This window comes from Chiloscyllium plagiosum, unplaced genomic scaffold (genome assembly GCF_037043375.1).
Source record: "Chiloscyllium plagiosum isolate Xiang-an unplaced genomic scaffold, Cpla_swu_hap1 HiC_scaffold_9, whole genome shotgun sequence".
In the NCBI taxonomy this organism is placed as follows: Eukaryota; Metazoa; Chordata; class Chondrichthyes; order Orectolobiformes; family Hemiscylliidae; genus Chiloscyllium; species Chiloscyllium plagiosum.
This window is the reverse complement of record NW_028270147.1, coordinates 54,532,282-54,557,144: the sequence shown is the minus strand read 5'-3', so window position 1 is coordinate 54,557,144 and position 24,863 is coordinate 54,532,282. Positions and strand designations below refer to the sequence as shown.

The 24,863-nt window shown below is 40.1% G+C and overlaps 1 protein-coding gene across 1 annotated transcript in view; it reads right to left on the bottom strand.

The window, feature by feature from the left end:
- The window catches only part of LOC122554378 (uncharacterized), a 38,295-nt gene extending 37,170 nt beyond the window's left edge, over positions 1 to 1,125 (bottom strand). The window contains exon 1 of the mRNA XM_087990635.1: positions 1,044 to 1,125. Coding sequence (XP_087846761.1) covers positions 1,044 to 1,110 — 67 coding nt within the window. The 5' untranslated portion in view covers positions 1,111 to 1,125. The remainder of the gene's footprint in view (positions 1 to 1,043) is intronic.
- Between the last annotated feature and the right edge of the window lie 23,738 nt (positions 1,126 to 24,863).

Genomic DNA, 24,863 nt, shown 5'->3' with positions numbered 1-24,863 from the left:
TGCAGACACGGGAGAATGTGCAAACTCCAGGCAGACAGTTGCCTGAGGCAGGAATTGAACCTGGGTCTCTGGCGCTGTGAGGCAGCAGTGCTAACCACTGTGCCAGTTTTTTTTCAACGATAAAGTTTGCAGTCCAGGAAACTTGTACAAACATACACAGGCCAGCAAGGCCTATCTGACTCAGTCCAACGGCAGCTGTTAAGTGCTCATGTTTTGTGTGAAGGCGCCATCTCGGCTCCATCCCACGTTTCTTTTGAAATGCGCAGGTTAGGGGAGTACAGAATTGACATTTGCTGATTTCAATAGCGTTTAAAAAGATACGTTAAGCCTCTCCACCATTCTCTCCCACGTCACATACTGACGCCAATGCAACGCCCCAACACCAGCCCAATTCCGAGTTCAACCCTTAAGCTGCAGACCCAGCTGGTCTGATCATTCAGAACTGTAGACTCTGTTCAAGTTCCAGGGTCAGTCCCATCCTCAGTTTATTTTCAGCATCAGCTTAATCCAGCTCAATTTGAGACTGAATAAATCCTAGCTTCAGCCCAGTTCTGGTTTTAGGAACCAACTCATGCCCAACCCAAACTCCACTCCAATCCCAATACCAGCTCACTTCCAGTCCCAGTTCAGTCTGAAGTCCAATAATTCCCGACTCCACCTCAGTTTTCAACTACGAGTAGCTCATGCTCAGCTCCAACCTGAATCTCACATTGATGCTAGACAAAATGCAATCCATGAACAGTATGCCAGACACAGGAAAACTGTGTCTCACTGTTTGCAAAGGCCAAAGAAAGTTGCAGCAGTGAAGTTCATCATAGTTCAACATATGAACAGCATCTGACTACCAACTTATGAAGGTTGTGTAGACAATAATGATGATGATCTAAAGACGCCACATAAAACAAAGTCACGTATTGGCTTCTACTAGGGTCCAAATAGTGACAACATTAAGCTACATCACACTTTCAGTCCCAACATTTTAATAATAGAGTGGCAGCTGAAAAGGAAAAAGGAAGCAAATTCAGCACTCTAGATATATCTACCTTGCAAGACAGCCAGCTCCAACGTTCTATGAGTGAGAATTAGCCTGTCAGCCATATGAAGACCCATGGCAGTAATGCAAGTCCCCAAGTAGACATCATCTTGAATTGAGGAACAGCTAGAATGACCATATCCTAGCTCAGTCCGATTTCCAACTTCACCCACTTGTAAGCATGAGCAGTATCAGCTCCTGTTGTGTTCAAACAGAAACACAATGGTTTGGGAACAGGCTGTCAGGACAACTGTATTTTGCTGTTGGCATTTCAACATCTACTCATTACAGTAACTAATCTTTGTAAACTAAAATAACATAAAAACCACATCTAACAAACCACTTCTAATGGGTCTATCAGTCAATAATTGTTAAAACGTTGGAAATTGCACACCAAAAATGCACCTGGCAGTCACCCATTTTTCTAGTACACCATTAGTGTTAAAACAGTTGAACTTTCTGCTGTGACCTGCTACACTCCACTGCTCCAGAAGTGTGCTGGATTACATCATGGCTTGAGTGGCATTTGGTTGTAAATTGTAATGCAGGCATAAATGGCCAGAGTTTAGTTGTGTCAAAGATTGAATTCCCAATTCATCAGCTTTTCAGGAAACTGTCAGAGGTAGCATAAAATATACAGGACATTTTCAATTTTTAATTTTATGTAAGATTGCCAATTTTGATTGGAGATATTCCTGGAGATTTACTTACATGACATTTCACCAAGTGACATTTAATCATTTGACATTGATCTTGTGACATCTGATCACATCAGCTGGATCAAATGGCACTTGCAAATGTTATGTGTTTATCTTATAATGGTTGTGTTCCCTGTAGCCGAGCATTTTTATGCTAGCAACTATTGCGCAAACTCTTCCAAGACAAGTTCCAAGGAGAAAGAATGTCATTCATACATAACACATTTTTCACAAGTTCAGGATGTCTTAACCCTGCAAAAGGTGCATTAAACACAAATGAGTACATTAAAATTATATTTACTGCCATAATGTCAGAAATGCAGCAGCTGATTTGCTCTCTCAAATAACCATTAAATGAATGAGCAAAATGTTTATCTCAGATATTATTTGAAGAATGAATGCTGACCAGGACATTGGAATAATTTCGCAGCTTTTTAATTAGTTATATTTTAGACAGTTTTATGCAATGAATTATACGTACCTGAGCAGCAAACAGGGCCTCTTTAGTGTCTCTCCCAAAAGATGCCATGTCAGACCATACAGCACTCCCTCCCTATACAGCTGCATTGAAATATCAGCCTACATTACTTGCTCAATGGCATCCAGAGTGCGTCTTCAACCCACAACGTTCTGACACAGAGGCAAAGGCGTTATCACTGAAGCAAGAAAGTCACCTGTGAAACTGGCAAAGAAGATAAACAGTGTAAATCTAAGGTATAAAGTGCAAATTAAATGTGTCAAATCTCCTCCATTAGGTTGCAATTAGCAAGATATGTCCTGTACCAAGAGTTGCCCAGACAAATTGGGATCATTGGCAATCTTATCAAAAGCAGAGAACATATCAAATTATCAAATCAAGGAGACTCCCAAACAAAAATGTCAGGTTCTTGGTTGGATCTGATGAGTAGTTCTTGAATTATAATAGTGATAACTACTTTAACAACATATGTGGGCACAGCCCTCCCTTTCACAACTACATTACCCTGTAACCAGCTGCTCAGACTTGAAATTCATTTGAATGGCATATTGGTGGCTTCAGTACAGTAAAACAAAACTTACCACTTGTCTGTTTTTGAGCTCATACCACCCTTGTATTCTGCTTACAATCCAACTATATTTTTGACCAGCGTTGCTCATAGCTGAGTGCTCTGGCAGTGCATCAATTGTGATGTGCCACAAGGATCGATACTGGGTTCACTGCTCTTTGTCATTTATATAAATGACTTGGATCTGAATATAACAGGACTTTGCAGATGACACCAAAATTGGCAGTGTAGTGGACAATGAAGAAGGTTATCTTAGGCCAGCACAGGACCTTGATCAAATGGGCTGATGGGGCAAGTAGTCGCAGTTGGAGTTTAATTTAGATAAGTCTGAGTTGTTGCGTTTTGGCAGGACTTGTACAGTGAATGGTCGGGCCCTGGGGAGCATTGCTGAACAAAGATACCAAAGGGTGCAGGTGCACAGTTCCTTCAAAGTGGAATCATATGTAGGAGAAGGCATTTGGTGCACTTTACTTCATTGGTCAGTGCATTGAGTAAAGGAGTTGGGATAGAAACAATGACTGCAGATGCTGGAAACCAGAGTTTAGATTAGAGTGGTGCTGGAAAAGCACAGCAGTTCAGGCAGCATCCAAGGAGCAGTAAACTCGATATTTCAGGGAAAAGCCCTTCATCAGGAATACAGGCCGAGTGCCTGAAGGGTGGAGAGATAAATGAGAGGAGGGTGGGGGTGGGGAGAAAGTAGCATAGGTGAGTGGGGGAGAGGAAGAAGGTGATAGGTCAGGGAGGAGGGTTGAGTGGATAGGTGGAAAGGAAGATAGGCAGGTAAGACAGGTCATGGGGACAGTGCTGAGCTTTTGAAGTTTGGAGCTGGGGTGAGGTGGGGGAAGGGGAAATGAGGAAACTGATGAAGTCCACATAGATGCCCTGGGGTTGAAGTATTCCGAGGTGGAAGATGAGGCGTTCTTCCTCCAGGCGTCTGGTGGTGAGGGAGCGGCGAAGGAGGCCCAGGACCTCCATGTCCTCAGCTGAGTGGGAGGGGGAGTTGAAATGTTGGGCCACAGGGCGGTGTGGTTGATTGGTGGCCAGTTGACTGATGTAGTTGGCCAGTCCATAATAGAAAGGCTGTTAAAGCCAGAGAAAGCATAGATTCATCAGCATGATGCCAGTGAACGTGAAATTATGAGAAGAAATGTGGGCTTTTGATGATTTCCATTGGACAAAGAAAAGTAAAATGAGCTTTAAAAGAAGTTTTTTAAATAATGAAGAATTTTGGAAGAATAAGCATGGAAAGACTTTTCAATTTGTTTGGGAATTTAGCAACACAAGATCAATTTAAAATGGTTGCCGATAGACTATGAAATGTTTTTATGCAGAAGTTGGATGAAACATTGCCTGCTTTTTTCTACAGGAAGTGCCTGAGACAGGACTAACACATCTTTAAGAAAAATTGGATAAGGAGATGAGTAAAAGCACATAGGCAAAAGGTTACACAGTAGGATAACTTTTGAATTGGTTTAACAAAAGACCAAGACAGACATAATCATCTCCTTCTCTGCTATGAACATCCATGATGTAGGGGTGTCGATGTTGGACTGGGGTGGGCAAGGTCAGATGTCACACAACACCAGGTTCTCATCCAACAGGTTTATTTGAAATTACAAGCTTTCATAGCACTGCCCCTTTGTCAGGTGAAGTCACTTCTGACCATAAACATCTTTAGCACAGAACAAAATGGACCTTGTAATTTTTCTGATCCATGTAGTTGACTATATGGCTTTGCTATATCTACTAAGTCATGAATTTGCAATACGTATTTGAGCAGATGTCAACCTTGAATTGAGGAACAGCAAGCAACAGTTTCCTGAAGGCAATTGATCAGTTAGCAGCTGGGGAATTCCTGTCAGGTTTTCAAACAAAGCAGCTCATCAACTGGATCTACCAACACGCAACCCCACTTTATACATACATACATACACAATATTCCTTATTCCCCAACTACTCACATGACCAGCCCACCTATGAGACACTCCACAGGTATCATATGTGAATGGCATGAATGCCTGTTGCTTTATAGGAATGATTCAATCCTGGGTTTTGGATGAGGCTCAATGACCAGAACATTACCTTGAAACATGGCACCACTAAAGGTTATGAGAAATAAAATAAGTCAGAAGTTGTGGTTTGGAGACATCAGTCTTGGAGTTTAAAAACCTATTGTTTGTAGGAAATAGGGAAGATGAGAGATAATGCGATCAGCCCACAAATTCAGAAAAAAATTCTTCTTAATCTTCTATTCCTATGAATACTTGTGGACCATAAAGAAACATGAGCCGCAAGAAAAATATAAAGGTTTTATTTGTGAATTGAAATATTTGATCCTTGTAAAACAATTTAATATTGTCTTTGCAACTTTAGTGCAATTACTCAAAATTATGCACTTACCTTTTCTCTTTTCACATATTAATTAACGCATTTGCCCCATTATATTTTATTTCAAATGTGACATTGGTCTTGTATTAAGCATCACTAATTTTATATTCCCAACATGAACTTGCTTGTTGTGAACCAGCAGAAACAGTATGCTGTTTGATATGATTCCTCAGTGTTTGGGACATATGACCTCCATACCTGGAATCACTCTTGCACTGAAATTTATAAATAGCATAATAAATTTGTGCAGTAGGAGAATGTCTTTTTGGCTTTGACAAACTTATTTAAAACTGCAAGCTTTCACAGCACTGTTCCTTCATCAGATGAAGTGGAAGGAAACGCACAGACAGAGATTGTATAGGCAGAGAGATAATGGTAAGTTATTTCCAAGTATTTAAGAATATCAACAGATAAGAAAAAATAGTATGAGTAGAGTGTCTACAGGCTGAATAACAAGTCTTTGCAGGTAATCAAAAGTGTCAATTGATTAATACAAGTGGCATGAGTAAACTGTTGACAGTCAAATAATAAGTAGAGGAATGACCTATGAACTGATGAATTAAAGCAGAAAGATAATTACAAATAATTGAAAATAAGATGGTGCTAGAGACAAAGCAATTGGCTGGAATAACATGAGTGGATATCAGAATCACATGATGAGGGTCTAACAAAAGTAACAAGCAATCTAAAACTGAACAAACTAATTAAGGCAGAGAAATAATCACAAGTTATCAAGATAATGGTGTCAAAACAGGATAGTTAGGAAGACTTTTCAAGCACAAAACAGTATGGTGGGGTTACATGTAACATGACAAGAACCCAAGATCACGGTTGAGGCCGTCCTCATGAATGCAGAACTTGGCTATCAGTTTCTGCTCAGTGATTCTGCATTGTTGTGTTTCTCGAGGGCCACCTCCGAGGATGAGCCTTTGCCGAAGATCGGAGGCTGAATATCCTTGACTGCTGAAGTGTTCCCTGACTGAGAGGGAAAATTCTGGGCCTGGTGATTGTTGTGTGGTGTCCAGTCATCTGTTGCCGTAGTGTCTGCATGGTCTTGTTGATGAACCATGTCTCGTATGAGGTCGACAATTTTGGCACTGTGTACCTGGTGGTGACATTCTTACATGTGATGGTAATATCCATGTCAATGATCTGACATCTCTTGCAGAGGCTGCCGTGGCAGGGTTGTATGGTGTTGTGGTCAATGTTCTCCTGAAGGCACGGTTTCCTGTGAACGAGATAGTCTGCTTGAAGATGAATAGTGGAGACCTAGGGATGACCTTGGTGAGATGTTCATCATCATTGATGACATGTTGAAGGCTGCAAAGAACATGGTGTAGTTTCTCTGCTCTGGGAAAGTACTGAAAATGAAGAGTACTCTGTTGGCCATGTGCAGTGTCTATCTGCTGAGGAGGTCATTGTGGTTTTTCGCTGTAGCATGTTGGAACTATTAATCAATGAGTTGAGCATTGTATCTGATTGTTATGAGGGTTTCTTTCAGTGTCTGTAGGTGTCTGTTGCATTCCTCCTGGTCTGAACATATCCTGTGTATGCACAAGACTCCTCTATAGGGGATGGCTTCTTGAATATGTTTAGATGCATCTGTCCATGACAGTATCAGTAGGAATGGCTACTGCACAGCTCTTGTAGAAAAATAAACACCAACTTCACTTTGAGAATACTCTCCATCGTGTTTTTGTCTCTATCACCATGCTAAACAAAATAGACTCAAACAGACCTAGCAACTCAAGACTGGGCATCGACGATGCATTGTGGGACGTCAATGGCAGCAGAATTGTACTCCTACACAATCTGCAGCTTCATGCCCCAACATTTCTTCCTCTCAAGCCAGGGGATCAAGACTCGCTCAGTGAAGAATGCCGTAAGTCATGCCAGGAGTAGCACCAGGCATATGTAAAAATGAGGTGTCAACTTGGTGAAGGTATGAAACAAGATTATTTGCTTGTCAAACAGCAGCAAGTGATAGACAAAGCTAAGTAAGCCCACAACCAACAGATCAGATCTGAGCTCTACAGTTGTGCCAGATCCAGTTGTAAATGGTGCTGGACAATGAAACAACTCACTGGAGAAGGAGGACAAATATCTTCTTGGAAGTGGAGTCCAACACTCCGAGTGATGTTAAGAAATGGTCAGAGGTATTGATATTGCAAAACCTATGCACCCTGCCCCCTGTTTTGGAAAAAGTATGCTCCAAAACTTGCTGCACCCTGAGCCAATCTTTTTAAGTACAGTACAACACTGGCATCTACCTGACAATTTAGAAAATTGCCTAGATATGTCCTGTACACAAAGTGCAAGACAAATTCAAACTGGCCAGATACTGCCCAATCAGTTTACTCTCAATCATCACTAAGGATGGAAGATGTCATCAACACTGCTCAGCAACAACTGACTGACACGGTGTTTGAGTTCTGCCAGGGCTACACAGCTTCAGACCTCATTGCAGGCTTGGTTGACACAAATTCTTAGTATAGTGGAGAGTGAAGAAGGCTATCTAAAATTACAAAAAGATCTTAATCAATTGAGTCAATGAGCAGAGGAATGGTAAATGGAGTTTAATTTAGATTATTGGAAGGTACTGCATTTTGGTGAAACAAACACAGACAGGCCTTTTACAATTATTGGTCAGGCCCTGCGTGGTGTTGTAGAACAGAGAGACCTAGAGGTTCAGGTACATAATTCTTTGAAATTTGTGTCGTAGGTCAACAGCGGTTAAGAAGACACTTAGCTTGCCTTCATGGTTCAGTCTTTTGAGTATAGACGATGGGACGTCATGTTAAGGTTGTACAGGACATTGGTGAGGCCTCTTCTGGAGTAGTGTGTGCTATTCTGGTTGTCCAGTTGTTGGAAGGATATTATTAAACTGGAGAGGTTCTAAAAAGATTTACTAGGATATTGTGGGGAATGGAGGATTTGAGATGTAAAATAGACAGGAAAAACTGGGACGTTTTTCACTGGAGCATAGGAGGTTGAGGGATGATTTTACTGACGTTTATAAAATCGTGAGAGTTATTGGTTAGGTGAATGACAAGGGTCCTTTCCCTTGGATTGGAGAGTTCAAAACTAGGGGGCATATTTTTATGGTCAGAGGGGAAAGATTTAAAAAGAATATGAGGGCAACATTTTCACACAGAGAGTCATTCGTGTGTGGAAGGAACTGCCAAAGAAGTGATGGATGCACGTACAATTACAATGTTTAAAAGACATTTGGATAAGTTTATGAATAGGAAAGGTTTGGAGGGATATGGGTCAAACACAGGAAGGTGGAATTAGTTTAGTTTGGGAACATGATTGGCATGGACCAGTTGGACCAAAGTATCCATGGGGTATGACTCTATAACTCTATGATTTGTATTTTGGTCAAATCCTCAAACAGCACATGTCTCGATTACTACTTTAATTACTTGTGGGCAACTGAAACTGAAATAAGGTTATTGTTGAAAAACTTTGTCCCCTGTGATCTTTGCAGAAATCCCCCAGTGCACTTCTGGTTAATTAGTAGCACAGTAATAGTCACTGACAGTTAAACATAAAGTGGGAGTATCTGTCTGTAGGTGGATCCTTTTATCACTTTCATGGAGTGTTAATCAAGTATATTGAGTTTCACATTTGTTCAGAACATTCACCTCACACCCCTGGGACCTCGGCTTGAATCCAGCTCAGACAGCTAGAATGAAACTCTGCTGTCTATGCATACATGACAGGATATTTTCTTAAAGGATCAGTACAACTGGGGTGAAACAAGAGCTTATCAAATGAAAAAGAATCTACAAATAAATTAACAAATAGAAAGGTTCACTCAGAAAGGCCTTTCACCATGATTCTCAATAAAAATTTTAAAATTCACATTAGGGTCACATCTGCTGAGGTGCTGGTGAGAAGGGATTTTGCGTATGGTCTTATACCTAAGCTTGAAGAACCTGATGTTGATAGTGAATGACAAGAAATATGGGACTAGATTGGATTGGGATATCTGGTCGGCATGGATGAGTTGGGCCGAAGGGTTTCTTTCTGTGCTGTATATCTCTATGACTCCAAATGAGAAATCTCTCACATGTCACAAAGGTAATAATAATGACAGACCATAGAACCACAGAAAGGCTACAACATAGAAAGACTCCATTCCATTTATCATGTCTGTATATGTTGAATGAACGAACCATCCATTCCAATCACATTTACCAGCAGCTGGTCTGTGGTCTTGCAGCTTCTTTTAAATGAATTGAAGTTTTCTGCCTCAACCACCAAACTGGGCAGTAAATTGCAGATACCTCTGGGTGAAAAAAGAATTTCCATTTCCCCTCTAATCTTTCTACTGATCACTTTAAATTTTTCCCCCAGGTAACTGAACTGTCATAGATTAATACATGTTTACAGAGCAAAAAGAGGTCATTCATTCCATTGTGTCCCATCCAATTAAAAAAGGTCTGACTACACTTATCCCATTTTCCAATTATTGTTCCATAGCCCTGGAGAATATTGCAACACAAATGAATACCTAAATACTGCTTAAATGTTATGAGTTGTTTTGATTCAACCACCATTTCAGTTCATCAATTCCAGACTCTTAACATGCTCCGAGTGAAACAAGTTCTCCTCAGCTCTCCTCTTAGCCTTCCACCATGTACCTTAAATCTATGTCCCTTGTTATTGGACACTTGATGAATGAATAGAGTGCCTTTCTATCTAACTAATCTATACCTCTTATAATTGTATGAAATCTGTGAAATCCCCTCTCAATCGTTGTTGCTCCAAGGAAAACAACCAAAAACTATAGCCAAGTCTATTCAGTCATTCCTCCTAACTTAGTGCATCCAGCCGATGCAGTCTACAGAAAAACAACTCACACAGACCAAATGTAAAATTAAAAATCACACAACTCTAGGTTATAGTCTGACAAGTTTATTTGGAAGCACTAGCTTTCAGAGCACTGCTCCTTCATTAGGTGTTTGTGAAATAAAATAAAAGTGCTTCTAAATAAACCTGTCAGACTACAACCTGGTGTTGTGTGATTTTTAACTTTGTACATCCCAGTTCAACACAGCATCTCCAAATCATGACGGACCAAATACAGTACTTAACTTCAGAAAGAATCATCCCAACACCCACAAACGGAGCTGCATCAAGGCATTACTTCAATGAGCTGCACTACACTGCAGCATCCAAGAACTACAAAAAAGCAGAAGAAAAATATCTATACAATGTTTTCAAGAAAAACAGGTAGCCAATAAACTCAATCCACTGATTCTTCAGAAACAAACGCAAACAAGCAGACACAATGCAACCAAAAACTATAGCCACATTACCTTACATCAAAGACATATCAGAAATGACTTCCAGACTACTCAGACCCATTGGCATCATGGTAGCCCATAAACCTACCAACACACTTAAACAGCAACTAATGAATCTTAAGGATCCATTAGATACCACCAGCAAAACTAGTGTCATTCACAAGATATCTTGCAAGAACTGTAAAAAACACTACCTTTACCAAACTAGCAGGAAACTTGCCACCAGGATACACGAACACCAACTGGCCACCAAAAAACATGACCCACTATCACTAGTTTCTATTCATACAGACAAAGAAGGACATCACTTTGACTGGACAGCACACACATCCTAGGACAAGCGAAACAAAGACACATTTTAGAATTCTTCGAGGCATGGCATTCTAGCCAGAATCCCATCAATAAACACACATCAAGTTAGACCATATTTACCTTCCTCTGAAAATAAGAACGGGAAATGAGATTACCCATCTTAAGAAACAAAGACCTATAAATAGAGAGGGGGACATACCACCAACGTTTAACCAGAGACTCTCGCTGATGATGTTACCTAGTATGGTGACAAAATGTCTGAAAATAAACCTTGGAGCTCAGCAAGCTAACTTACATACTTATCATCAACCTGAGCGACAAATCTTCTTGAAAATCGTTGATGCAGTATCCTGGTAAAATTCCTCTGCACCCTCTCTAGTGTTATCACATTTGTCCTATAATCTGGTGACCAAAACTGCATACAGCCCTCCTGTTGTGGCCTAAGTAGTATTTTAAGCAAATCCAGCGTAACCTGCTTGCTCTTATATTCTATGCCTTAGCGAATAATGGCAAGAGGCTCATCTGTCTTCTTAACCACCTTATTTACCTGTCCTACTACTGTCAGGGATCTGTTAATATGTACACCAAGGTCCTGCTGATGTTTGGTACTTTCCATTTTCCTCATATAATTAGCACAACGCTTTGCCTTGTTAGGAAGATTGGAACAGGATTAGACCATACAGCCCCATCAAGCATACCCTACTATTCAAATTGATTATAGCTAATGCCTTTACCCAACTCGTTCCCATAACCCTATATGATATCAGTAATCAAAAATCTATTAATCTCTATGTTAAATGCACTCAAATAGTGAGCTCTTTGTGATACAGAACTCCAAAGGTTCACAATCCCTGAGTAAAATAAATTCCCTTCAGCTCAGACCAAAGTGGTTTCTCTGTTAATTTTAAATTGTACCCTCATGTAACATCTTATCTGCATCTACTTTGTTTATTCCTTTAAGCATTTGCTAAGTTTCAATGAGATCCCTTCACAGTCTTTGAAACATTCAAGAATATAGTTTGCCCAAACTGTCTTTATAAGATAGTCCCATCATCCCTAGAACAAGTCTGGTGAAGCTTCATTGCAATCCCTCAATGGTGAGAACATATTTTCTGAGATAAGGAGACTGAAACTGCACAAGTTCAGTCTAATAAAGTTCCTATACAATTGAAACACGATTTCACTTCTCCTGTACTTAAATCCTCTTGCAATAAAGTTTGAAATTCCATTCGTCTTCCTAACAGCTTCATGCTCCTATATGGAAGAAGACACCTAGGTCCTTTTGTACTTTTGTACCTCTTACCATTTAAGAATGTATAACTAAACAAGTTGTTGGATATCTTACCAAACTTCTTATTTTTCCAAATTATATTCCATCTGCCATGTTCCTGCACATTCACCAAGCTGTCCAAGTCTTTCTGAAGCCATTTTGCATCTTCCTCACAACATAGGTTGTCACTTAAATTTGTACCATTCACAAATTTACAGGTATTACTTTTGGTGCTCCACGTCCAAATCATTGATATATTGTGAATAACTGGGGCCCAACCACATTACCTCACACGTTTCTGTGTTGAATTCCATTTGTCCACTACTAAGATCAGATTGACTGGCTTATAAATGATTGACCTACCACTCATATCTTTTTGAATAATGTTCCAATGTTCACTTCCAAGCCTCCTACCTTGTTTGCCATCTGGTGAGGATTGGGAAATGATCTTCAGAACATTTGTTATTTCTTTCCTAGCTTTCTTTAACAGCCTGGGATATAATTCATCTGACTCTCATGATTTATCCACTTTCAATTAGGTCAGCCCCTCTAATTTTGCCCTCTCTTTGTCCTTATTTTAACTAATATTTCACACTCATCCTCTCTAATTAAATTGTCTCCTTTGTGAAGACAAAGACAAAGAATTCATTAAGAACTCCTGCTGTAACATCCACCTGCTCAGCTTCATTTAAAACTATAGGAACATAAGACATAGGAACATAAGTAAATCATGCAGCCAGTTGTGTTTGCTTTACCATTTAATGAGATCATGGCTGATCTGATAATCTTCAGCTCCCCTTTTCTGCCTTTTCCCTATGACCCTTGATTCCCCTGACAGCGTTTCCCAAGACTAAGTCTAGAACTATGACTCTTTCATTGGCCTTCTTATATGCTGGATAAAAAAAAGTGTTCTCTTGAACGTGGTTCAAGAATTTTGTGCCTTCTGTGTCTTTCATAATGTTATTATCCCAGATCATATCTGGACCATTGAAGTCCCAATTATTATTGCCCTGTTTTGCGTTTTGTATAGAGACATTTATTACGTAGTTCTTTCTCTAACACTTTCCTACAATTTGGGAATCTATCATGCACATCCAGCAGTGTGGCTGTTCCTAATTTGTTTTGAGCTCAACCCACATGGCCTCACATGAGTTTCAGTTAACATATCATCCTTCCTCACAGCTGTACAAACAGTCCCTGAGTTGCGAAATGGTTCCTTACAAGCAGAGTTGCTTAGTCTGCTTGTAAGTTGATTTGTATGCAAGTTGGAACACAATTCAGGATAATATAATTCACTCATACAGAAAATGTTTGTGTTTTGGATCTTTAAAGTTACACTCCTGTAAGGGGTTGCGTTAGCGCATAAGTCATAGTTCATAAGTCAGCTGCTTGTAAATTGGGAACCCCTGTAATTGATTCCTTAACAGATAATGTGATACCCCAATCTTTTATTTTTAAATCACTTTCTCCATCTTGCCCAAAAACTCTACTTCCAGGGATGTTGAGCTGCGATCCTTATACCTTTTCAATCCAAGTTTCCTTGACAGAAATGATATCACTCTGCCCTATGTCGATCTGTGCCCTCATCTCATCTGCTTTATTTGCTATACTCTATGCATTTAATTAAATATCTTTTATTACTGACAACTTACTGTACTGTTTCAACTGCTGCTTCTGTTTTTCAGTCACTCGCTAAATTTCTGCCCCCATCACTGTTCAGACTTCATCCTCAGGTTCCCACTCTCTGCTGCTGATCTAGTTTATACCTTCAATGAGAAGACCTACAAACAAATTAACGGAACACCCATGGGTTCACCAATATCAAGTTTCTTAGCAGAAGCAGAAATGCAGAGACTCGAATGAAAAGCCCTCCCCACTATCCAACCCAAACTTTGGGTCTGCTATGTGGATGACACCTTTGTCATCACAAAATGGAATAAATTAGAGGAAACTTACAACATCATCAACAATATCCTTAGTGGCATAAAATTCACTAAAGAGGAAGAGAGCAACAACAGACTCCCTAGATGTCACAGTAGAGCGTTTACAGGAAAGTAACACACAGACCAGATACTTAACTACAGAAGCAATCACCCCAATGCCCACAAATGGAGCTGCATCAGGACATTATTTAAACGGGCCACAACTCACTGCAGCGTCCAAGAACTACGATCAGCAGAATAAAAATACCGATACAGCGTATTCAAGAAGAATGGGCAACCAACAAACACAGTCCATTAATTCCTAAACACCAAACCCAAACAAGCAGACACAACGCGCCCAGAAACTCTAGCCACATTACCATATATCAAAGACACCTCTGAAATGACTACCAGGCTACTCCAACCCCTTGGCATCATGGTAGCCCACAAACCTACCAACACACTTAAACAGCAGCTGATAAATGTCAATGACAAAATACCATGAAATGGACTGTAATAAATGCTGCATCGGACAAACAGGCAGAAAACTAGCACCATGATACATGAACACCGACTAGCCACCAAAAGACATCACCCACCATCACTAGAATCCTTACATAAAGATGAAGAAGGACACCACTTCAACTGGAACAACACATCCATCCTAGAACAGGCTATACAGAGACACGTGCTGGAATTCTTGGAGGACTGGCATTCAGACTAGAACTCCATCAGTAAACACATCGATTTGGACCCCATTTATCAACCTATGTGAAAAAGATCCAGAAATTATGTCACCCACCTTAAGAGCTTCACTGGAAACTCACTGATGATGTTACTTAACATGTAGATGAAACGCCTGAAACCAAAACTTCCAGCTCAGCAAGCAAACTTACAACCTAGTTTATACCTCAACTGCATAAGCAGATTTCCTTGTGAGGATATTAAATGGGGAAAGACTGCAGAAAGCTGCAGACTGGGGGGTCCTCGTGGATAAATTACAAAAACTAGCATCCATGTTCAGCCAGTAACAGGGAAGGCATACATTGGCCCTTATTTCAAAAGGAATGGAATATACAAACAGGAAGGCTTTGCTAAACTATACAAGGCACTGGCTAGACCACAGTTGGTCCCCTTTCAAAGAAAGGATGTACTGGCATTGAAGGTTTCCAGGGATGTGTAACTACGTTGTGGGCGGCACGGTGGCACAGTGGTTAGCACTGCTGCCTCACAGCGCCTGAGACCCGGGTTCAATTCCCGACTCAGGCGACTGACTTTGTGGAGTTTGCACATTCTCCCCATGTCTGCATGGGTTTCCTCCGGGTGCTCCGGTTTCCTCCCACAGTCACAAAGATGTGCAGGTCAGGTGAATTGGCCATGCTAAATTGCCCGTAGTGTTAGGTAAGGGGTAAATGTAAGGGTATGGGTGGGTTACGCTTCGGCGGGTCGGTGTGGACTTGTTGGGCCGAAGGGCCTGTTTCCACACTGTAATGTAATGTAATCTAATCTAATCCACGTTGATCCTAGGTATGGAGGGATTTCCTTTTGAGGAGTAGTTGAGTAGGTTGTGCTGGTATTCATTGGAGTTTAAAAGAATAAGAGAAGACCTTATTGAAACATGATTCATAGTGGGCTTGATGGAGAGATTGTTTTGTCTTGTAGGTGAGTTTAGGACCAGAGGCCATAACGTCAAGTAAGGAGTGGCCCGTTTAAGATATAGATGAGCAGGATTTTTTTCTCACATAGGATTACAAATACAGAGAACTATCAAAGCTTGTTAAATGCATTAAAGGCTGGGATGGACTGATTTCTAATCATTAAGAGAATCGAAGATTATGGAGAAAGAGAAGAGAAAGTGAAGTCGAGGATTATCGGATCAGCCATGATCTGACTGCATGGCAGAGTGGCTGAATGGCCTACATTTGCTCCTACACAATATTGTTTTATGATGTCTATCTGGGTCCTGTGTCTGGCTTGTACCAGTCCCATCATCCATCCAAAACCAGTCCCAATATCCCTAACATCTGATACACACTCTCTTACACTAGCTTTCAGCGACATGTTCAATCACTAACTTCTACCATTTTCATACTCACTAGCATGGGGACTAGGAGTATTCCTAGGACTACTGCCTTAGATGTCCTGTCTTTCAAACTCCTTCCTGGGTGCCTGATATCTGCCTCTCAGGGCCTGATCTCTTTTCTTACAATTTTATTTGTACTAATGTGGATCACAAACTCTGACAGATCACCTTCCCCAAGAATGTCCTACAGCCATTCTGTAACATTATTTAGATTGGCAACAGAGGCAAAATACCAGCCTGGTGGTCATATTGATGGCAGCAGAAATGCCTGACTGATCTCTCTGAGTTATAGAATCCCCTACCATTATTGCTCTTCTTCCTCCCATTTACGCATGAGTTGAACCTAGGGGTCTGTTTCCATGTTGTACATCTCTATGACTCTGACACTATAACTAAGGCACCATAGTGCCACTGACTTGGCTCTGGCTGCACTCAACTGAGGAACAATTTCCCTCATCAGTGAGCAAAACGGAATATAATTAGCAAGTAATAAGATTTGGAGAGTCGTGCAATACCAGCCTGATTTTGTTAGGCTGGCTGCTGGGTCAGAGCTGAAAATGTGTTGCTGGAAAAGCGCAGCAGGTCAGGCAGCATCCAAGGAACAGGAGAATCGACGTTTCAGGCATAAGCCCTTCTTCAGGAAGGGTCACCTATTCCATCCCTGGCTCCATGCTTTGAACTAGTGGTATGACCACCTCCCTAAACATGTCATCTACATTGTCTTCTGCACTGCAGTGACTTCAGACAGCACTTCATTCCTGAAACACAGATTTTGACCTTAAACAGTCGGTGACACTTCTGACTGTCATCCCAAAACTTAAAAAGTTATTACACGTCAAATAGTTGAATAACTTACCAGTACACACTAATTAGCTTTTTCCCCTGCATTGAAGTAAAAGCCCAATGTAGGCGGCTGAAAACGATAGGAGTAGAAAGGAGGACCTCCTAACTGCTAAACTGACTTTCCCACCCCCACCTAACCGCACCCTCTTCCATTGAACTCCTTCTATCTCAGCAAACTGCCATCTTGCACTCTAATCAGCCAAAGCAGCAACTAATGCAGGCAAGGCACCTCTGAGAAAGGCTTTTGTTTATGCTTCCTGAAAAAGACTGACACAAGCTTAAAAATACTATTTAATCCAGCCACTAGTAGCTATAGCTTATCTCAGGTGCTGTATATCCGTGAGTTAAGTTGTAATAAAACTTATCTTCTCTTGACTTAAAGACTAGTGATTAGATTACCTACAGTGTGGAAACAGGCCCTTTGGCCCATACCAACCCTCCAAAGAGTAACCCACCCAGACCCATTTCCCTCTGACTAATGCATCTAATACTATGGGCAATTTAGCATGATCAATTCATCTAACCTGCACATCATTAGACTGTGGGAGGAAACTGGAGCAAACCCATGCAGACATGGAGCGAATATACAAATTCCACATAGACAGTCACCCAAGGCTGGAATTGAACCTGGAACCCTGGTGCTGTGAGCAGCAGTGCTAACCACTGAGCCACCATGCTGTCCATAATGCTTAGTTAATTGCTATCATTTAAAAAATCCATAAATTTAAATCAAAATTACCCCTAAGACTTTAACACTCAGCAGTTCCCTGTGCAACAAGGTACCACTGATTTTTACTTAATCATATTAAATAAGTTTCTACTAAGCCTGCAACAAAAAAAATCCATAAGTTCTTCTTCATACAGAGATCACAGATAAAAAGTAAAACTTGCTTTTAAAAATGAATTGTTTTAAAATTACTTCATTTTAAAAGTTGTTTTGTATCAGGATTCTCTAAATGGGTCTTAATCATTGATTCAAATGCTTGATCCCCAAATTAAACATAAGCTATTATCTATTCCTTGAATATTTAAACACTGCATTTTCTCTATCAGAATGAATGAATCCCTTGTATAAATAGAGTCAAAGAGTCATAGAGATGTACAGCATGGCAACAGACCCTGCAGTCCAATTCATCCATGCTGACCAGATATCCCAACCTAAGTTAGTCCCATTTGCCAGCACTTTTCCCATATCCCTCTAAACCCTTCCCATTCATATACCCATCCAGAAGCCTTTTAAACATTGTAATTGTATTAGCATCCACCACTTCCTCCAGTTCATTCCATACGCACATCATCCCCTGCATGTAAAGGTTTCCCTTTCAGTCCCTTTTAAATCTTACCCATCTCACTTTAAACCTAAGCCCCCTAATTTTGGACTGCCCTACCCTGGGGAAAAGACAGTGGCTATTCACCCAATCCATGCCCCTCATGATTTTATAAACCTGTCTCAGATCGCCCCTCAGCCTCTGACACTCCAGGAAAAATAATCCCAGTCTATTCAGTCTCTCCCCAACCCCCACCCCCATAGCTCAAACCTTTCAACCCTGGTATCATCCTTGTAAACCTTTTCTAAATCCTTTCAGGTTTAACAACATCTTTCCTATAGCATGGAGACAAGAATAGAATGCAATATTCCAAAAGTAGCCTAACCAATATCCTGTACAGCTGCAAAATGACCCCCCCAACTCCTAAACTCAATGCATTGACCAATAAAGGCAAGCGTACCAATTGCCGCCTATCTACCTATAACAACACTTTCAAGGAACTATGAGCTTGCACTTCAAGGTCTCTTTGTTTGGCAACGCTCCCCAGTACTTTGCAATTAAATATATGTATATTATTAATTATAACTTAAGTAATAATTTCATTAAAGCTGTTTAGCAGTATAGTTTGTTAGTTGGACAGGTAAATTTGTCTCTTTTAATTCAATATAAAGAAAATGTCTATTGTACTGCTCTTCACAGCAGGTCAGTTTGAATTTCTGGGAATTGAATATCCTTCTAAAATTACCCAAGTAATGCAATAAGGACTTATACAATAACATGAATGTGCCACAAAGAAATTGCAATGTATCTTGGGTAAAGCTTAGAGGTTTTGTAGTGCAATGGGTAGTTTCCCTGCCTCAAGGCAGAAGTCCCTGCTTCAAATTCTATTCCAGGATTTAATGACTAAGGAAGGTGCATTGATGACATGGCTAAACAGGGACTAACATTTAATTCTTCCAGCATATTCAATTAGCAGGTGATATGAGTGGAAAGATTCTTGGGCACTATGTGATGGAAAAAAATGGAACCTCTAACATCTGTAGTTCCAGACTATAACATGCACGTAGAAGTTGTACTGCAAAACAAACTGGGCAGCATGGTGGCTTAGTGGTTAGCACAGCTGCCTCATAGTACTGGGGACTGAGGTTCAATCCCTGCCTCAGGCAACTGCTTGTGTGAAACTTGCACAGTCTCCCTGTGTCTGAGTGGGGGTGCTCTGGTTTCCTCCCAGAATCCAAAGATATGCAGGTTAGGTGAATTGGTCGTGCTAAATTGCCCATAGTGTTAGGGGAATGGGTTGGTGTGGACTTTTTGGACCAAATGGCCTGCTTCCATACTGTAGGGAATCTAATCTAAATCAGACTCCTTGGGGGTGGTAGTTGGCTCAGTTACCTGGATAGCTGTTGTAAATCATACTTTTGCCAGCACAGCATCTTATGCCTATTAGAGCTGTGGTGATTTCAGAATTGCTTTCTTGCCCTACCCATGTTGGAAGTCATGGCTCTATGGTTAGGACCAGCCTTCAGACAGCAAACAAAGGTGATTTTGGCTTAAATTTTAATTTCCACAATTTTTGTGGTTTACCTTCCCAACTTGCATTCTGTGACCACCCCACCCCCCCACCACCATGATACGTAGCCTGCAAATAGTAAATCTCATTAAAGTGTTCTAATTAATTTCAGTAAGGCATTTGTGTTGTCGGTTCTACATTGTAAAAGACAAAATTAGGGTTGATATAAGTATACTTTTCTCTGGAAAGAGTGATCAATGTATATAAAAGAACTCCTGTGTTCATGGAAATAATGCAGTAGATATTTATATAGACTTTCAAAAGGCATTTAATATGATATCACACAGCAGATGACATTGCCATATTGATGAGAACACATGGGAAGTGTCATTTAATGTGTTTACATGTGAATTGAAACACTTTGAGAGAAAGGAAATTGACAGACAATGTGGTTCTCTGTGGGACTATCAGAAGCTTTCTCTCCATTGATTTAAAATTGACCTTTAATGAACCTCCACTTTAGTGCCTTCTATCCTGTGTATCTCTTTTAAACTTTTGGATGCTGATGGTCCTCTAAGAAGCAGCTTAAACTCTTGGCCAAGATAGTAACAGCCTCCAACATGACTGCCACCTGGTTTTAATGCTGGCACCAGCCATTCAGCACCTCCTGGCATGGGTTGGTCCTTGTAATTGAGCATCAAGCTCACTTCCTTGCCAAATTTGACCATTTGAATTTCAAACCCAGAATTTACCTTGATATCATGTTTTTCACACAGAATTGTCACAAAGCTGGTCCTTTTTCTAAAAGTTGTTCCTTTTCTCAAGGATACTGTGTCCTTGATTTTTTCAGAGGGGTCATAAAACAGTCCAGGCTCTGAATCGGTTGGGTAGGTACAGAGATGAAAAGGGTATTGGGATGCCTTTTTGTTTATATGTAAACAGATGAGACTTTAGGCCATAGCTTTCATGTTTTAGAAGTAACCTGTATAATGAAAGGGGAGTGGTCAGTCCTGCAAGCTGAACAGCTGGAACTGTGTGTGAAACTGGCTGTTGAACGCTCTCTCCTGCTGCCCTTCTAACTTCAACCTGTAAGCCTCTGTTTCATTTTTACTCTGTGTTTAATGGGGTTTGTTGATTGGAATTGTTGTGTATTTTTGGAACAGCATAATTAAGTCTAGTTTGGGTAGACTGGGTTCTGTGGGTATTCTATATTCTATTCTTTGTGTTGCATTCTATAAATTTTGTGAATAAATTTTTGTCTGTTTTAAAACCTGGTAGTCAACCAAGCTAACTTACTCTGGGTAATTTTCACTGTACACTTACCAAAACAAGTAGAAAAGTTACAGTCTAGGCTGCTTGCTTAAGAAGGTTTTGAGTGGGCTGGCCTAGTCCATAACAGATTGGGGTTTCGTCCGGGATTTAAGCAGTGAGTGGTAGGTGCTAATGTCTTTATTTTGTGTATTGTTTTGGTTGGGTAGACAAAACTTGGGATGACAATGGTTCTTTTAGTCACCAAGGGTTTTCTGGAGGTGGATGAGGTGAAATTGGTAGTTTTACAAAAGGTGAATAAGACCAAGCTGCAGGAATTAGCAGACCAGCTGGGATTGGACCTGCCTGCTTCTGCAAAGAAAGGAGAGATAATTACAGCAGTAGTTCAGCATTTGAACTTGCTGGAGAAACCATCAGAATCTGTAGAGATGGCAAGGATTCAATTGCAATTGACACAGCTTGAGTTAGAGGCAAGAGATAAGGAAACAGCAACAGAAATGAAACAGTTTGAGTTACCGTTAAAAGCAGAAGAGAAAGAAAAAGAGACAGAGTTTGAACTTCAAAAACTGACACTTAGAAAGGAAATTCAGCTTAAAAGAATGGAGATGAAGGCTGAAGACAAGGAAGAGAGTGGGGATGAGCAAACCCATGGTGGGCGAAAACCTGATGAGAAACTATTTAAGTATGTTCAAGCATTGCCTCAATTTGATTAGAAGGATGTGGAAGTGCTTTTCATCTTATTTGAAAAAGTGGCAAAACAAATGCAGTGGCAGTGACCATGTGAGTTTTGTTGATCCAAACAAAACTTGTCGGTCGGGCGAGTGAGGTCTTTGCATCACTATCAGAGGAGGTATCTGGAGAGTATGAGGAGGTGAAAAAAGCCATTTTAAGTGCATATGAGCTTGTACCAGAAACCTATAGACAATGCTTTAGGAATCTCAGGAGGGACCCTGGTCAAACCTATGTTGAGTTTGAAAGGATCAAACAATGTAATTTCGATAGAAAACATTCAATTACTTTAAAAATTGCACAATTGTTCCAAACCAGCCTTTACAAATGACAGATTGTGGATGTCAAGTTTATAGGTTAAACAAAAATGAACAAGTTATTCTTAATAACGTAACTTTGGCATAACAAGGTGTCACAAAGCTGGTCCTTTTTATTTCTAAAAAGCTGTTCCTTTTCTCAAGGATACTGTGTCCTTGGTTTTTTTTCAGAGTGGTCATAAACAGTTCCTAGTTCTCAGGTGGCTAGTTTGGTACAGAGATGAAAAAGGATTTTGAGAGGCCTTTTGTTTATATGTAAACAGATGAGACTTCAAGCCAAAGTTTTACAAGTGACCTGTATAATGAAAGGGGAGTGGTCAGCTCTCTAGCTGAGAAATTCAGTCCAGAACTTCTTCGGAGTTCAGCCTGTGGAAACTCTCTCTCTTTCTGCCCTTCTAACTTCAACCTGTAAGCATTTGTTCCATTTTTATTGTGTTTCAGGGACTTGCTTATTGGGACTATTGCGTATATTCAGAACAGCATAATTAAGTCTAGTTCGGGTAGACTGAGTTCTGTAGGGATTCTTTATTCTGTTCTTTGCGTTTCATTATGTAATTTTGTGAATAAATTTTTGTCTGTTTTAAAACCTGGTAGTCAACCAAACTAACTTATTCCGGGTAATTTTCACTGTCCACTTACTGAAACAAATTGCAAAGTTATGGTCTGGGCTGCCTGCTTAGGAATGTTTTGAGTAGTCTGGCCTAGTCCATAACAAAGGATAAACAATGTGGTTTTCTAATTAACATTTTAAAACTAATCTCAATCTGTGTCTCTCTCAAACTTCCAAACTCATCAGTTTGTGCAAACAATTTCAGCAGACTCCTAAGAATATTAGCTAATATCTTACAGCCAGAGATTTTTTTCTTAGAACAATCAACAATTCAATAACTGGAGAGAAAAACAGAGAGGGCAAAACTGAACGGCCTGTCCAGAAGCTTCTCAAAATCACTCTGGTCCTGGAAAGAACCCAGTCAGGACCATTTGTCTTTTTTCTTTAACCAACATTCTCTGTGGTTAGCTAATTAAAACTGACACTTCTCTTGATTGACCAATTCAACATCCAACCAGCTGTTACCCCTTAGCATAGCAACAGCTCAGATTCATCTCTAGTGTCCTCAGAACAGTGATTAAGTTGCGTTATCATTCAGGTCAGTTTGCAACAGCAAATTTGAGAGTGTGTTGCTGGAACGGTGCAGCAGATCAGGCAGCATCCGAGGAGAGGAAAAATTGATGTTTTGGGCTGGAGCCCTTCATCAGGAATGAGCACATTCCTGATGAAGGGCTCCGGCCCGAAACGTCGATTTTGCTGCTCCTTGCAATGTTACCTGACCTGCTGTGCTTTTCCAGCAACACACTCTCAACTCTGATCTCCAGCATCTGCAGAACTCACTGTCTCCTTGCAACAGCAAAGATCTGCCTTTGTTCTCTTCTTCTTTAATAAAAAAAAGCTGTTCAACATTTAACTCTTAACCTCCACTCACTGTTCCAATCCAAAAAAATTAAGAACAATAAAAAGAAAATAGTGATGGTTTCAATGAGTCCTAGGGCATCAAAACACCAGTGCTGGTCATGTTGACACTCCTTTTCCATGCTATTTCCCAGCTCCTATTTCATGATACTGCGTCAGGGGAGGGGACAAGTAACTCTGCATTTTCTTAAGGATTGAATTTCTGATCCACAAAATGATTTTGAGATTTTCTATCCTTGGCATGCACCAGTTTTATTCCCCAAAATAAAGATAGTACAGGGTAGATGTTGTGAGTCGCAACGAAGGATGGAACCGTGATCTATGATGAGAGAAAGAGTGAGGAGAGCAATGAGAATTAGAGTTCTGGGAATGAAAAGAAACGGATATTACTCCAAAATGCAGATGCTTTTATGAAGCTCAGTTGGCATGTATTAATTTATCTTTGCAGTTAATCCACACAGAATGGAATTGCTGATACACAGTTCAAGTTTCATTTTGCATCTGGTCAAAGCAATCCTGAGTGTGTATGAACATGAAAGTGACAATAAAGAGTAGTAGATGAAAGCTTTAGATAGGCTACTTCACCTCCCTCTCAAAACAGGTGGTTTTGAATTTATACTTTGCTTTATGGCTATCCCATTTTATTGAGATGAATTTGGGCAATGCAATGGACAAAATATACTTAATTTCTATTTTGCAGCCGAAACAAGTCCAATGTGGCCAAACTTCCTCATGATAGTAGGAGAAAACATAGTTACTCCTATAAATGGCAGATTTAGTTCGAAAAATGTCTTGGAACTTATTTTACAATGAGAAATGCGTACCATCAAGCAATTTGTAATTGTATAAAGAAGCAACTGAACCATAAGTGAATTTTAAAAAGCTATATAAAGGTGTTTCATACATTACAAAGGTGACCACATTTCAAAAGTACTTAATTGATTTATCCACTTGAAATAGCCTGAGATTGTTGGAGGGGGTGTAGAAATGCAATTTTTTTCCTTATGTACACCATAATAGTATAAGACATATTCACAGATCACATAATTTAAATAGTAGATTAATCCTCCATGAAGACTTAATTACTTATGCATTTGGGTTCTAAAGAGTTTATGGTATAATTAGGTCTCCAAGGAATTAGTATATTTCTTGGTCACAATATCACAGGATATTTATTGTCATGGCTAGAGAGCATGAGGAGAAATCTCAAAGGCAATTGTACTTCCTTCTGTATTTTCATGTTTAAAATGTTTCTTTTAAATAATGGCAACCTTGCTCAATTCCTAAAATGGCTGAGGCTTATCACATGATTATTTTTCCAGAGCTCTGAACCCCTTGCAATGCACAGCCATTCTGGTAAAAGCTGACAGAAAAGATTTGGAGACAAGCAGT